This window comes from Lonchura striata, chromosome 17, assembly GCF_050655825.1.
Source record: "Lonchura striata isolate lonStrDom1 chromosome 17, ASM5065582v1, whole genome shotgun sequence".
In the NCBI taxonomy this organism is placed as follows: Eukaryota; Metazoa; Chordata; class Aves; order Passeriformes; family Estrildidae; genus Lonchura; species Lonchura striata.
Genome location: NC_140719.1, coordinates 2,414,313 through 2,427,899, shown reverse-complemented (window position 1 = coordinate 2,427,899; position 13,587 = coordinate 2,414,313). Strand labels below are relative to the sequence as shown.

Sequence of the window (13,587 nt, the reverse complement as noted above, 5' to 3'; positions counted from 1 at the left end):
TCTTTCAGCAACATGGATTGAGTCGTACACACAACTCCAGGTTATTCTAATGCAATTTTGTCTAACAGCACAAAGGAGGCGTTATATAATGTAGCTGAAGTTTAATTTCTCCCAATTTTTCCCCAGCAGCAAAGAGCCAGTCTAGCCGAAGTAGAGACAGTGATAGACCTACTCCCTGGTACAGATGTGCTGAAGGAGCAGCTAAAAAGCTGCACCAATGCCCCCATATAGTCATTGGATGACTGCTGTGACACTTGCACTGCAGCGTGGGAAAAGGGTCCTTTCATCTGAGAAAGGGCACTAGGGCAAAGCTCATCTCTGACAGCTTTTTAAATCTAAGTACCATTAAGCAGCAAATACATTTTCTCGGATTTCCTATGCTTGATACTGAAAAGCACTGGGACCAGGCAGTGAGTGAAATACTACATTGCAGGACAATATGAAATCAGAACAGGCACAGTATAGAACCCAAATCCTTAAACGGTCCATGCAGTAGCTTGGGACACTGCTGCCGAGGGCGGACGTGGTGTGTGCAGATTATCCCAGAGCAGTTTTTCCATTCAAAGAGCGAGACTCCTTGAAGGAGGCTGTTGACTTTGCCCTCGGACACGCTCACGGCATTTCAGCAGAGGAGAAACCAGCGGGCACACTGACCGCGCTTCCGAATTCCCCAAGACTGTAAAAACCCACCCCTGACAAACCCACTTCCGACACGCTCTTTGCCAAATAAACCCCTGCGGGTGCTGCGGCCGGGCCGACGGCGGGGACGCCTCTGGGGACACGGCAGCTCTCCGGAGGCTGCGGGACCGCGGGGCAAGGGCGGCACGGCCGCCGCTGCCAGCAGCGAGCGGGCGGCTGCTCGGGGGCACCGCGGCAGCGCCGGGAGGGACCCGCCGGCGGCTGCCGCTCCCCAGCCCAGCACGGCCCTGGGGCACCAACCCCGGGTCGTGCCCGCACCGGTACCCGGGCTCGTCCTGAGGGTCTGGGGCTCCCCCCAGCCCGGCACGACCCCCGAGGCGGCCGGGGGGCGAGCAGGGTGCCGGCACCGCGGGGCCCCCCGAGGCACCGCCCGCCGCGCCCCGGGCACCCACCTCACTTTGGCCGCCACGGACGACATGGCCTCGTTCCTGAGCGTCTTCCTTTTGGACACGGCTGTGCCCATATTCGCGCGGGGGGTCGCGGCCGCGGGAGCGCTCATCGCCGGGCCCCGCGGCTGCCCATGCCGGGGCGCGCCGCCGCCCCTCGCCGCCGCGCCGCCTCAGCGCCCCGCCATGCCGGCCCCCGGCCCGCGGCCCCGGCCCGCGCTGCGCTCCGCCGCGGCCGCTGCCGCCCCATTGACTGCGGCAGGAGGCAGGGAGGGAGGGAAGGAGGGACGAGCCCGCCCCGCCGCCCAGGAAGCGCCGCTATATTTGGCCAGCGGCACCTCCTCCGCCCGCCTGACATCATGGCCGGGGAGGGGGCGCGGGCCCCGCCTCAGGGGCCGCGCGGGGCGGCGGGACCCCCGCATGGGGCGTGCGGGGCTGCGGCGGGAGGAGGGAAACGCCTGGGACCCCTCAGGGGGCTGCAGCTCCTCCTGGGGCAGCTCCAGCTCTGCCCTGGGACAGGGACAGGAGCCAGGGCACGGCTGGAGCTGGGCCAGGGCAGCTCAGGCTGGAGAGCAGGAAAGGTTCTTCCCCCAGAGGTGCTGGCACTGCCCAGGCTGCCCAGGGAATGGGCACGGCCCCGAGGCTGCCAGAGCTCCAGGAGCCTTTGGCCAGCGCTGCCAGGGATGCCCAGGGTGGGATTTTGGGGGGTCTGGGCAGGGACAGGAGTTGAATTGGATGATCCTGGTGTGACCTGTCCAGCTCGGGGTACTCTGTGATTCCTCGATTCCACCTGAGGGGAATATCCAGCCAGCAGCCCTCAGACACGGCTGCAAGGGGAGGCCCGGGGGTCTCTCCCTCCGGCTCCTGTCAGGAAGTAGACGTGCAACCTGCAAAAAAATCAGTCATTTTGAGACAAAACTGCAGCCTGCCTTTGATGGATCGGCTGAAAGGTTTCACACGCAGTTTATTTTCCACAACAGGGCAGCTGCATCCTTCTGCTCATGGGGTGGAGGGTCGTGAAGGTCGGACTATCGTGTTTTGGACATGACAGCTGTGAAGGATTGACACAAACACCACTGGCTTTGTCCCCTGAGCAGGTCACTGGTCCCCACTCTTATCCCAGAGCGGCACCTCAGCCATTGCCGGAGGGACTGGAGGCAGCGGAGCCATGAGGGGGAGGTGGGTATTCAGAAACCCCCTTGTGCCCAGTGTCACCTGCCAGAGCAAACACCTGCCCTGAGGTCATCGAGTGCTTGAAAACAAACCCAACAGAAGGAGCTGATCAACCAGTCAGCCCAGCCTTAGAGGCTTTTCAATTCACACAGTCACAAAAGTGCTTGGGTTGAAAGGAACCTTCACAGATCACTTACTCCATCCCATGCCATGGGCAGGGACATCTTCCACTGTCCCAGGTTGCTCCAAGCCCCATCCAGCCTGGCCTTGGACACTTCCAGGGATCCAGGGGCAGCCACAGCTTCTCTGGGCACCCCGTGCCAGGGCCTGCCCACCCTCATCATAAAAAATTTTCTTCCTATCACACAGTCTAAATCTATTCCTTTGCCTCTTATCCTGGTCCTGATAAAAATTTTCCCACCATCTTCCTTATAAGCCTCCTTTCAATATATAAAGGCTGCAAGAAGGTCTTCCCAGAGCCTTTTCTTCTCCATCTGAATACTCCCAACTCCTCCAGCCTTTCCTCTCAGCAGAAGGGTTCCAGATCAATTTCATGGGTATAGGTTTGGATCCCTAAATCCCTAGGGGGTTCGGAAAAGTGTTTTTCCTTGGGGACGTATTTTATAAATCTACTTTTAGGATACCTGAGTACTGAGGTACTCAGATACCTGAGTGAGTACTGAGGGCAGCAATGTTCTGACATATTATTCATAATATGTACAGAAAAAGCACTTGGATTCCCCCCCTGACTCTGCAGGCAAGTGCAGGAACCCCAGGAACACTCATTCAATAATATTGGACAGAGGGGTAAAAGTCTTATAGATAATTAAAATTCTTACAGGCTTCATGAAAAGAGGCAGCTGAAGGAGAGAGTGACAGGCACACCTTGTCTTGTCTGTACCTGAGGAAGGGCTGTAGTATAAGCTCATGTTTCACTGTCCTGAAGAGACCAAAAGCTGGGGAAAAGCTGTAATCCTCTCTCTCCATAGATTCCAAAGTAAAATCTGCAAGAAAATATAACAGGATTTGAAGTCTAATTGGTCTATTAATCTACCATTGAAAAATAATTTCTGTAGAGAGAGGAAAAAAGATGAAGGTACCCAATTCCCCTGATTTCTGTGGACACAAGGAGCAGGATGCAAATACCTCACCAAGCAGAATTTTATCACAATCTGAAAAATCCACTATGAATAACAAATTTTTAGAGCTGTATCTTTGCTGAGGCCCAAGCTGTGAGCAGAAAAAGTGACATGTGTGTGGCAATAAAGACATGGAAATACTTAACAAATAAGGTCAATCTGTGTTTCCCAACCCTTTTTCCCCTGTATGTAAACTAGACAGGGGAAATGTTCATTATTTCTATGTTTAAATATTTTGCCAGTTGAGACAAATGCTATTTCTTAAAAATATAACTCGCCCTCCAAACAGGCAGGTCTGTTCTATCCATGATACAATTCTCGCTAGATCTACCTGGAAGCACCCCAAAGTTGCTCACAGTGATATTTTTCATGTACAAAACAAAACCCAACCCCAATATATTGGATTTTTTTTCCCCAGAATATGACTCCAATTAAATTTCTACTCATGACTTTCCCCCACCCTGTTTTTTGTTGTACAGTCATGTCACGAAAGAGTTCCTACAACAGAAAAGCAGAAAAAAAATCCATCTGTTTTCGATGAGCAACTGAAAAATACCCACTTGTAGAGAACTGGAGCCATACAAGCAGTTACAGTCTCCATGAAGCTGTGCCCAATGCTATCAATTTTTAGCATTAAAAAGCATCCAGATGGGTGCCTCCATCTTCATCCCATGTGAGGATTGCTCTTACTTGTGCCTCTTGGAGCTCCCTCAAACTCTCCCTTGCCCATTCCCCAGCAAGGTCTCCCTCTTTGAGGCTGGGGAGGGTCCAGCCCAGAGCAGGGCTCACTTTGAAGACTTATCAGGGCTTGGCCCAGTGGGTTTTGAACACCTCCAAGGATGGAGATGCTGTGGTCCATGTCCTAGGGCTGCACCACTCTCACAGAGAAAGATTTCCATAGACCCACTGGGAATTTCCCATGTTGGGCTGTGTGCCCTGGAGAAGCACCCAGCCCCATGACTTCAGAGCAGCCCAGGAGCCCTCGCCCACCCTGCAGGTTCCCCTCTTGCTCTCTGCTTCTTCCCTGCCTTCCTTTAGGGTTTCCTCCCTGCCTTTGGGTTTATCCCAGATATTTAGGGGTCTGGGCTACCCCAGAAGAAGAGGCAGCCTTGGGGGCTCTTTACAGCCGGAGAGATGCCTTTGCTTCGTGCTAGGAAAAAAGTCAGGCAGACAGTTCCCACGGCTTCTCCATGGCAACAAGGCCTCCCAGACATGCACACAGGCAAACGGGCCGAGGGGGCCGGCAGCCTCACAGCCCCTCCACCTGAGCCCCAAACCTCCACTCATGGGGCTCTCGTGGGATCTCACCCCAAAACACCTTCCAAAATAATCACAGCTGGCCAGAGGAACGTTCCCTCCTTCCACCGGGGAAGGTGCAATGCCCTGAAGCCCAAGCCAGGCAAAGTCCATCCCAACCATTTACAGGTTTTGTCCAGAGAAATGCCTCACACTTGAAAATCTGGTGTTCTGCATCCCGTCAAACCAAACAGCACATCTCTGTCCAGTAGAAAACCAGAACCTCAAACCTATTAGGTCTAAGTCTCCGATCAGATTCTGACACTCAGACTTTAAGGACCCATTCTTATGTTTAGAAAAGTCATTTCTGTCTAAACAAGTAAAAATTGTGTATCCTGACAATTTAAATGCAGAAAAGGAGAAATAAGGCAAGCCAAAACCAATCACAGCAGCAACCTGCAAAAGGGAGAGGGAAACAATAATAAATACTTCTTCAAGCACGTCAAGCTGGAGAGTCAGAAGTTGGCTATGGTGCAAGAGAAGCATTCGCAGGAGATAAGGTCAGAACAGAAAAACAATGAATATTTTGCATCTGTAGTCAGTGAGGAAAAGCTTGGATATGTTCCTGTGCCAAAAGTCATCTTTATATGGACGTGGCATTGGATTTGGCTCATGTTCAAGTGTCAGCAGAAGAAGTTGAGGAATAAATAGCCAAACTAAGAGTGCAAATGCACCAGGATGAGATGGTTCACCTAAGTTCCAAGTGAGAGCTCAGAGGTGAAACAGTTTAATTACTTAATTGTAGCGTGTAATCACTGTGTGTAACAACCTCACTGCCTGAGAGCTTCAAGGTGACAAATGCAAAGGGTTTGGAGTTAAGACAGACCCTGAAGTCTGAGGTTCCCTCCTGGGAAAAGTGAAATTGTCACTAAAAATCTCATTTGTGCAGAGCTGGATACCTTTGAAATACTGGGAAGAAAAGAAATATGATTTTCCTGGAAAAAAAAAGGAATTCTTGATAAATGTATTACAGTTCTTTAGAGGGGTCACTAAGTGTGAGTTGTAGTCTCCCTGGGTTTCCAAAAGGTCTGTCACATGAGTTTCTTACAGGAATGCAGCTCCCTTGGGATTAACAGAAAATACTTCAAATAGATAAATACCTGGTTAAAAGATTCCGAAAGAGCAGCTCTCAATAGGCAGGCTCTTGAATGGAGGAGGACTGGAAAGGAGCCCCACAGGGACCTGGGCAGGGCTCTGCTCACTTCAGCATATTCAGAAATAATCTTGAAAATTAATTGGAAAAAAAAAGGGGGTGACAAAGCTTGCAGCTGATGTTAAGGCATTCAGGGTCATAAATACAGGAGACACTAAAGAACTACCAAGGACTTCGTGATAGTGAATAACTAAGCAATAGGTTCAGGACATCCAGAGGAGATAATTACAAAGATAAAGAGAGGATGAAAACAATCTGAACTCCTCAAGCACTGGGCTCTGCACTGATCTTTATTTTCAGAAATAGCCTCTTTTTCTTTCAGGTTCAGTTGAATATCATCCTGCCCAGCCCAGCTCCATTTGTGCCTCATGCTGGCTCCTGGCTTTGGTGGGACTATAAACCTGAGAGAAGGGAAGGGACTCAGCAGTGTGGTAAGCATAAAACCAGGATAAAGGGGGGTGTTTAATGGCCCATGTGAGATGACTGCAGTTCCTGTGGTCCAAATTGAGACCAGGATTGTTTGTGGTCCCTGCAGAGAACACAGTCAGTCACTCAGGTCCTGGGAAGGGCAAAGTACCAGGGTCAGCAGTGCCAAGGGAGGTGTGGGACCCTTCCCCACAGACATTTCCCAGGGCTCACATCATAACAGCTTAAACCAAGCTGCAGGTGCTTCCCCAGGAACATGATGTGCTCAGACCACAGAAATGGCACAGACAGGACAGGGCAGGGATGTTTTTTAGCCCTCTGCCTTCTGCTCCCATTTCTCTGCACAAAAAATCTGGCCCAAGGGTGTTCATACTGAAGGGACAAAGCACAAGACTGAAAACAGGAGACAAACTGATGTGCCCACTGTCCTTAAACACTCTGTCCCAGTTAAGCTCTTTTGACAAGCCACAGCAGCCCTGAGAGCTGGTGATAAACCTACAATACTGAGGCAGCTGGAGGAGCTGAAGGGGTTTGAGGACAATGGTTATGGCCAAGTGCCTGGGAATCTTGAGGTCTCCTGGGTGCCAGAAGGTCACTCAAGCATCACCTCTCCACTTTCCTGCTTGGCCAGTTTAGTCCTTTCAACATGTTGCTGTTAAATTTTTGAAGTTCAAACTTCACTCCAATAAGAAACTGTAAGAAAATAACTTTCCCAACACTGATAAAATTAAGCTATATATTACTGAAGCAATATCAATAGCTAACAAGTTGGAGTTCGTCAAGAATTATGGTTTTTCTTTGAGTGCATTCATTTGCATAGAGCTGTTCTTACATGGCCAAGCATTTGGCATCAGCAAAGCTTGTTCAAACCCAGCCACAAAGGTAGTCCCAATGCCCGGGTGAACAGTTCTGAACCAGATGGGATGCAGGGTGCTCAGACCCCATGCTGGCCAGCTCACCCCCAGCTATTTTTAGTAAAAGACCTAATCAGTAGTTGTCAGGGCTGGGTACAGCCTTTCAGCCCTGCCTTCTGTGCGTGACATGTCCCAGCCCCGAGTGCTGCTGAGGGCAGCACTGCTGGGAGAGGAACTCAGCCCGCTGAGACCCTGAGCACAGGGTGAACTCAAAGAGTAAACCCTCTCCTCCTTCCTCCTCAGCAACTGCATTTTCCCAAGTCCTCTAATTTTGCCAGCATTATGAAGAGGTCAGATAGTGCTTAACATGATCTATCTGCTCCTGCACAAGGCAGCAAAAGTCCTGGCAGAGCAAGCCAGAGCAGCCCTTCCAAACTGAAGATCTGGAAGGGAGGCTCTGTGCTCAGCTGTGGGTGGAGGATAGGGAAAAGCAGAGCTTTTTATCCCAAATTTGGAAGAAAAATCTTGAAAAAGGTCTTGGGGGCTTACTTCCCATGCATAGTGGTAGTCTGGGGGGGATTTGAGGGTGGGTGCACTCTCCTGGGGTGAGAGCAGCAGCGTGTCTGGCACAGCGTGCCTTGGGGGGCACAGCACTGGGCACGAGGACCTTTCCCAGGCACACACACCTGTGTGTTCCTCAAATCCAAGCCCCAGAGCTGCTTCCTCAGCCTCCACTGACCTCCCAGGCTGGCTCAGCAAGGACTCTGGGCACGAGCAGTTCCAAACTCAGTCAGTATCAGCAGCCTGGCTTTCCACTGGGAGACTCCCAGGGTAGCACTGGGTCTGCCTGGCTCTGCAAGCACAAGCTGAGCAGACTTTCTGTGTTGCTTGGAAAGGTGGAAAAGTGATGAGACTGTGGGATTGCCACCTCTTTGCAGGGCAGGAGCCTCAGCAGCTTTCTCTGAGCAGACATTTAGAGAGGGGGAGGACAAGCTCCAGCTTGGCACCACTGTGCAACAGCGTCAGGCACTGACTCTCCCTGCTCCCTGCACTGCAGCACCAGCACTGGCACAGCACCACCCCAGTGGGAGGCATCACACTACTTAAAGAAAATTATGTTGCTGGCCTTTTCATTATGTTGCCCAGCAAATGTTCCCATGAAATATAGGCCTAATTATCTACCCACATTCAGATTACTCTAAGATGCAATTTCCTTCTACTCTGTGGAGTTTGCTCTCCTTCTGTGGATCTCATGATTGAAATACACTCTGCTGGCTGGAATCTTGAGCTGCCTTCCTGACAGGGCTGCTCCACCTGGATCTCACTGGCCTTACAATGGCCAGGTGACACTAGATCACAGGCAAGCCACAAGGATGTCTCAGCACTCAGCCATGCCCATTATTTATTAGATTTGTATCTCAAATGGAAGCTTTGTCAGGACTGAGGGCTTGAAATGTAAAGGATTAGCATAATAGAATCACTGAGGCTGGAAAAGGCCTCTCAGATCATGGAGTCAAACCCCATCACTGCCAAGGCCACCACCAAACCATCTCCCCAGGTGCCACATCTGCATATCCTTTAAATCCTTCCAGGGGTGGTGGTTCCACCACTGCACTGGGCACGCCAGTTAATCAGAGAAAAGACACAGCCTTAGCATGGGTGATTGCTGTAGTCGGTGTCCATACCTTGGGTGGGACCTTTTCAAAAGCATGATCCTAAATCCCTGTGAGGGAACTCCCTCTGCCCAGGAGGGGAAGGCTCTGAGTGAGACCATGTTTGTGGGTCAGGAGAGCTGACAGGAGAGTGAGCATTTCAAGAACAGCACAATATTAGATACCTCTTTTTCCCTTAAAATGATCCAGCAGGTGGAGAGAAACAAAAGCAAAGAACATCAGTTGTAGCAGGAAGGAGGATTTGAGCAGGGTGGTAATGTCATTTTGTTCCTATTGGCTACATCAAACTGACATAAGCCAATCCCTCAGAATAAAGTACAATAAATAATAAGCCAAATTGCTATAACAAAGGAAACAACAATATGGATGTACTGTATAGGGAAAAGACTCCTTAACTCCTCCACAGAATTTTGGAAGCCCTGGTGTGAAGGCTCTCTGGAGGTCTTTACTGGAAATCTGTCACAATGACTTATTTCAGCCACACTGAGGCATTTACTGGATGTTGATCCCTCCCAAGGTTACTTGTTCCCTCATTTGACCACCCTACTGGTGAAAGGAAACTAATTTTCTACCTACCAGAGACACGTTTTCCTCCCAGGGATCCCAGGGGCTGCTTAGCAGCTGTGGCGGTGCAGGAGTTGGCCCTTACAATGGACGTTCCTCAAGGTCGGGATTCCAGAAACAGCTCCAGGAACAGATCGGGTGGTAATTGATTGCTCAATGATTCAGTGATTACTCAGTTTTTGCTCCATCCACTTCTCAGTATTGCATTGTTTGGCAAAATATCAGCCCGACTTTGTCCTGACATTGGCAACACACAGTACAAGAAGAGCTGAAGTTTGAAGCGACTGTGTCATATCTAAGATGGAAGAAAAAATGTTATGATTATGGAAAAGTTTGTATAACTGTGTCCCTGGAAGCACCTCACTCCCAAAACTCTGCCCCAACCCTGCCCTGCACCACGTCCAGTCCTTGCTGTATCTAAAAGTGCAGAAATGAAACCACTGAAATGAAACATCTTATGGCAGAAGGGCTCAGATCATCTGTAGCAGTGGGCAAGGGGACTGTGGAAAATGGTATCTGTCTGGACTTCAGTAAGACCTTTGAGACAGTCTCCCACAATATCCTTCTGTCTTAATTGGAAAGATGGACTGGATGGATGGACTGCTTAGTGCACGAGGAATTGGTTGGATGGTCAGAGAGAGTGGTGGTCAGTGGCTCAATGTCCAGATGGAGATCAGGGACAAGTGGTGCCCCTCAGGGGTCTGTATGGGGCTGGTGACATCAAATATCTTCATCAGCGACACAGACTTTGGATTGAGGGTGCTTCCAGCAGATGACACCAAGCAGTTGTGAGGTCAGCCACCAAGGGGTGCGGGTGACACACCTGAAGGAAACTGGAAGAGCTTCTGAGGGCACACCCAAGGAGCTGGAAATACAGTTCCCACTCTCCATGGAACTCAGGGCATGGCAGGAACAGCTCTTTCTGATATGGCACTTCTGCCTGCCATGAGACAGAACGTGGAGACTGATCCTGTCCAGAGCAAGGAGCAGGGAGAGAACAGGGAGAAACATTTGGGGAGGATGACTTAGAAAGCTCAACTGGAGGATGAAGAGGGATGCACACACATTCAGGGCCATCAGCAGCTCCTGGCCATGGTGAGGGTGTAACAAAATAGGTGCCATCTGCTTCAGCTGGAGCATCACACAAAGGCACAGGCAGTGAAGAGCCTCTAGCTTACACCCTATTGGCACATAGAACAAATTCCACAATCGCTGCAAAATAGCCCAAGGCACAAAAAAGGAGTGGCCACAGCGTGCATTCAGGTTCTGCTGTCCCTGCTCCTGCCCCACTTCCAAGTTGTCCCGTGGAGAGGAGGAAGAACAGCCCTGAAAGGTTCAAAGCAGTGCTGAGTGGGATTTGGCAGTGAGCTTGGGATGGGCAGCAGCTCAATCCATCACCCATTCTGCAGGAAAGGACCTGGATGCTGCTGCAAATCTTCAGTGGAATCAGAGTAAGAAATGCTGTGATTGTGCAGGAGAGGTAAATGTCATGGCACGAGAAATAACAGTAACAGAAATAACTGTGTGGGCTGCTGAGCCCCGGCCTGTGACGCTTCAGGGAAGATTTGAGCTGCTTGGAGAGGGCTCAGGGGGAGCACCAGGAGGGGTCAGATGGTGCAAGAGTGCAAGCTGTGAGCAAAGGCTGAAAAAGGGACTGATTCACCTCAGGAAATTGAAACAACACACTCTGGTTTTGTACAAGGCTGAAGGCAGGACAGGGCAAGAAGCAATGGGGTTATACTGTGGCAGGGAAATTCAGGTTCTACCTGAAGAAAAACTGAGTAAGGATTGTGAAGCCTTACTTCCAGGGAGAGCAGTGCAGGTGTGACCAGATGGAGCAGAACCTCCCTTGGGCACCAGGGCAGATTGGACAGGTTCAACACTCTGCTCCTTCCTGGGACATGCCACAGAGTCACCTCCATGGCCTGACAGGGCTTGCTGGGCTCTTCATCACTTATGGAACCAGCAGCTTCTCAAACCTCTTGGAGATGGTGGCAATTCTGAGAATTTGTGGGAAAAAGCCTTCTGCAGAATGGGAAAGCAGCAGTTCTTTGAGTTGAGCTTGTGACAGGACAGAAAAGCTGATATTGCAGAGTCAAGACAATGTAAGTTTGGCTGAAAGCCCACCCTGCAAATTGGTAATCCTGAAAACAGCAATTGGAAGAAAAATGACACTAAATATGATGAGGAAGAAAGGAATAGGTACTGATCAACATGCAACAACCACATCAAGCTATGGAGCAGGGCTATTGATAGAGGAGGGTAAATGGACAGAGGAAAATCCATGTCTGGCAAAACCACAACGAGTAAAGAGTTGTTTACTAAATATATTAGAAATAAAAGAAACATTAATGCTGTTACAGATTCATTAGATAGACTTAGAAAAGCACAAAAGGATTTTGGTCAGGAGCAACCCCAGGTGTCTCCAGTCATCCTGCTTGGAGCAGGACTGATGTCCAAGTGACACTGCCTTGCTCAGGGATTGCCCAGGTGAATTTTGAAGATCTCCAAGCATGGAGAGGCCCCAGCATTCCTAGATGAGGAGGTTTGCTAGTGACAAGGTCCTCAGTGGGTCCCTTCTGTGTTTGGAAAGGACGGGAATGTCAGACATGAGGGTGATGAAGTTGTCTGTGGCCTAATAACAACGCAGAGCATCTCGGCTGCCATCTGTGGGGTTTCAGAGCAGCAGAGCTGTGTGAGCTGCCCCTGAGGGCCCTCGAGCAGTGCCCTGAGCCGAGCTGAGCCTCCTCCTCCTTCTGCTGAGGCTCTGGAAGCCTGGGAGCTGCCAGGTGTGCCAGGATGCTGACGGGGGGCTCGGCTGCCCTGGTTTACAGCTGCTCAGTCCAGCACAGCACATCCAGATTGAAAAATGGAGAGGACGCAGAGGATTCAATTAATCTAGAATTCAGGGATTAAAAATACAACCCTCAGCGTGGTGCAATGGAAAGTGTCTTGTCAAATGAGCCTCAGTTCATCCTTTGAGAAAATTACAAGTTTGTAGATAAAGGTTACCATGTAGCCATTATTTGCTTAGCTTTTGGCAACGTGTTTGACTTAATATCCTATGACACCCTAATTACAAATTTAGCGCTATACAATCCCAATAAAGCCCACATTAAATGGATGGAGAGCTGCAAATCCAGCTCCAAAACAAGGACTCGTCAGTGAACAGAGATGATTTAGAAAGATTCTGCCAGAGTTAGTCCCAGCCTGACACTAATCAATGTTTTCATCATTGATTGAGAAATGAGCACAAAACACAGCTGATAAATTATACAGCTGCTGGGAGGAGAAGGACTGGCAGTGAATAATTATGACAGAGAAGTTCTACAGAGCAACTGGGATCTTTTCTGTGCACAACCCATTTTCACTTGGCAGTGTTAAAATAGGCCAGCTTTCAAACAGGAACGGAGGAAAGGTTCCATCCAAAAGAGTTGGGAGGAAATATTTCATCCAAAAAAAGGATGGGAGAAAAGGTTTCATCAAAAAAAGATGGGATACAAAAAATCTAGACATCATCAGGGGAAAGTAACTCAGAGCAGCTGGTTTTGCATCACTCCAGCAACCATAGCGCTGGCCCCAGGTGCAGAGACTGGAGCAGAGGATGAGGAAAGCAGGACAGTCCTGCAGTGCAAGGAATGGTGGGCAGAGGACACCAGAGGTGTGTCCAGGGGACAGCTGAAATGGCAAAGAATCAGACAAGACCCCAGAGAGGAGATGAACAAAGTTCCTGAGCTGCAAACACCCCATGGTGTGCAAGTCATGGGGACAGGCTCCAGCTCAAACCTACTGCCACCTCCACCTTAGAGCAGCACAGGGACCCTTCCATGCATGTCCCTGCTGTGCCACTTGTCCTCATCCTCTCGGTGCCCTCCAGAAGCATGACACTAAAGAGAAACACTCACTTCCCCAAGAGAAAAATAATTGCTTTGCTAAGCTCTTGCATCAGGCTGGGGTTACATTCCTCTCCCCAACATCATTTTCTGACAGTAATCGTTAAGATGGAATGAAGGGAAGCTGAGGGGCTTTTCTGAGGGGCAGATGAGGAGGCTGGAACGGAGACATCCCAGGCTGGCAGAAGGGTCTGTGCAAGGAGCAGGGGTCCCCCTGCCAGGTGACTTGCAGTGATTTATGCACCATCAGCAGAGAGACATTTTCTCCCGTGGATGCTGCACCTGCAGCCCCAGGGGAATTTTTCCATGCCCCGCTCCTCACCCAGCCTGG

The 13,587-nt window shown here is 50.2% G+C and overlaps 1 protein-coding gene across 5 annotated transcripts in view; it reads right to left on the bottom strand.

Annotated features, from left to right (window-relative positions):
• NSMF (NMDA receptor synaptonuclear signaling and neuronal migration factor) overlaps positions 1–1,266 on the bottom strand; it is a 48,412-nt gene extending 47,146 nt beyond the window's left edge. For 2 of the 5 annotated variants that reach the window (XM_085594014.1, XM_085594011.1), the window contains exon 1: positions 1,092–1,266. In XM_085594014.1, the coding sequence (XP_085450140.1) occupies positions 1,092–1,198 (107 nt within the window). In that variant the 5' untranslated portion in view covers positions 1,199–1,266. The remainder of the gene's footprint in view (positions 1–1,091) is intronic. The other 3 variants (XM_021547668.3, XM_085594013.1, XM_085594012.1) reach the window with 2 other exon arrangements.
• Between the last annotated feature and the right edge of the window lie 12,321 nt (positions 1,267–13,587).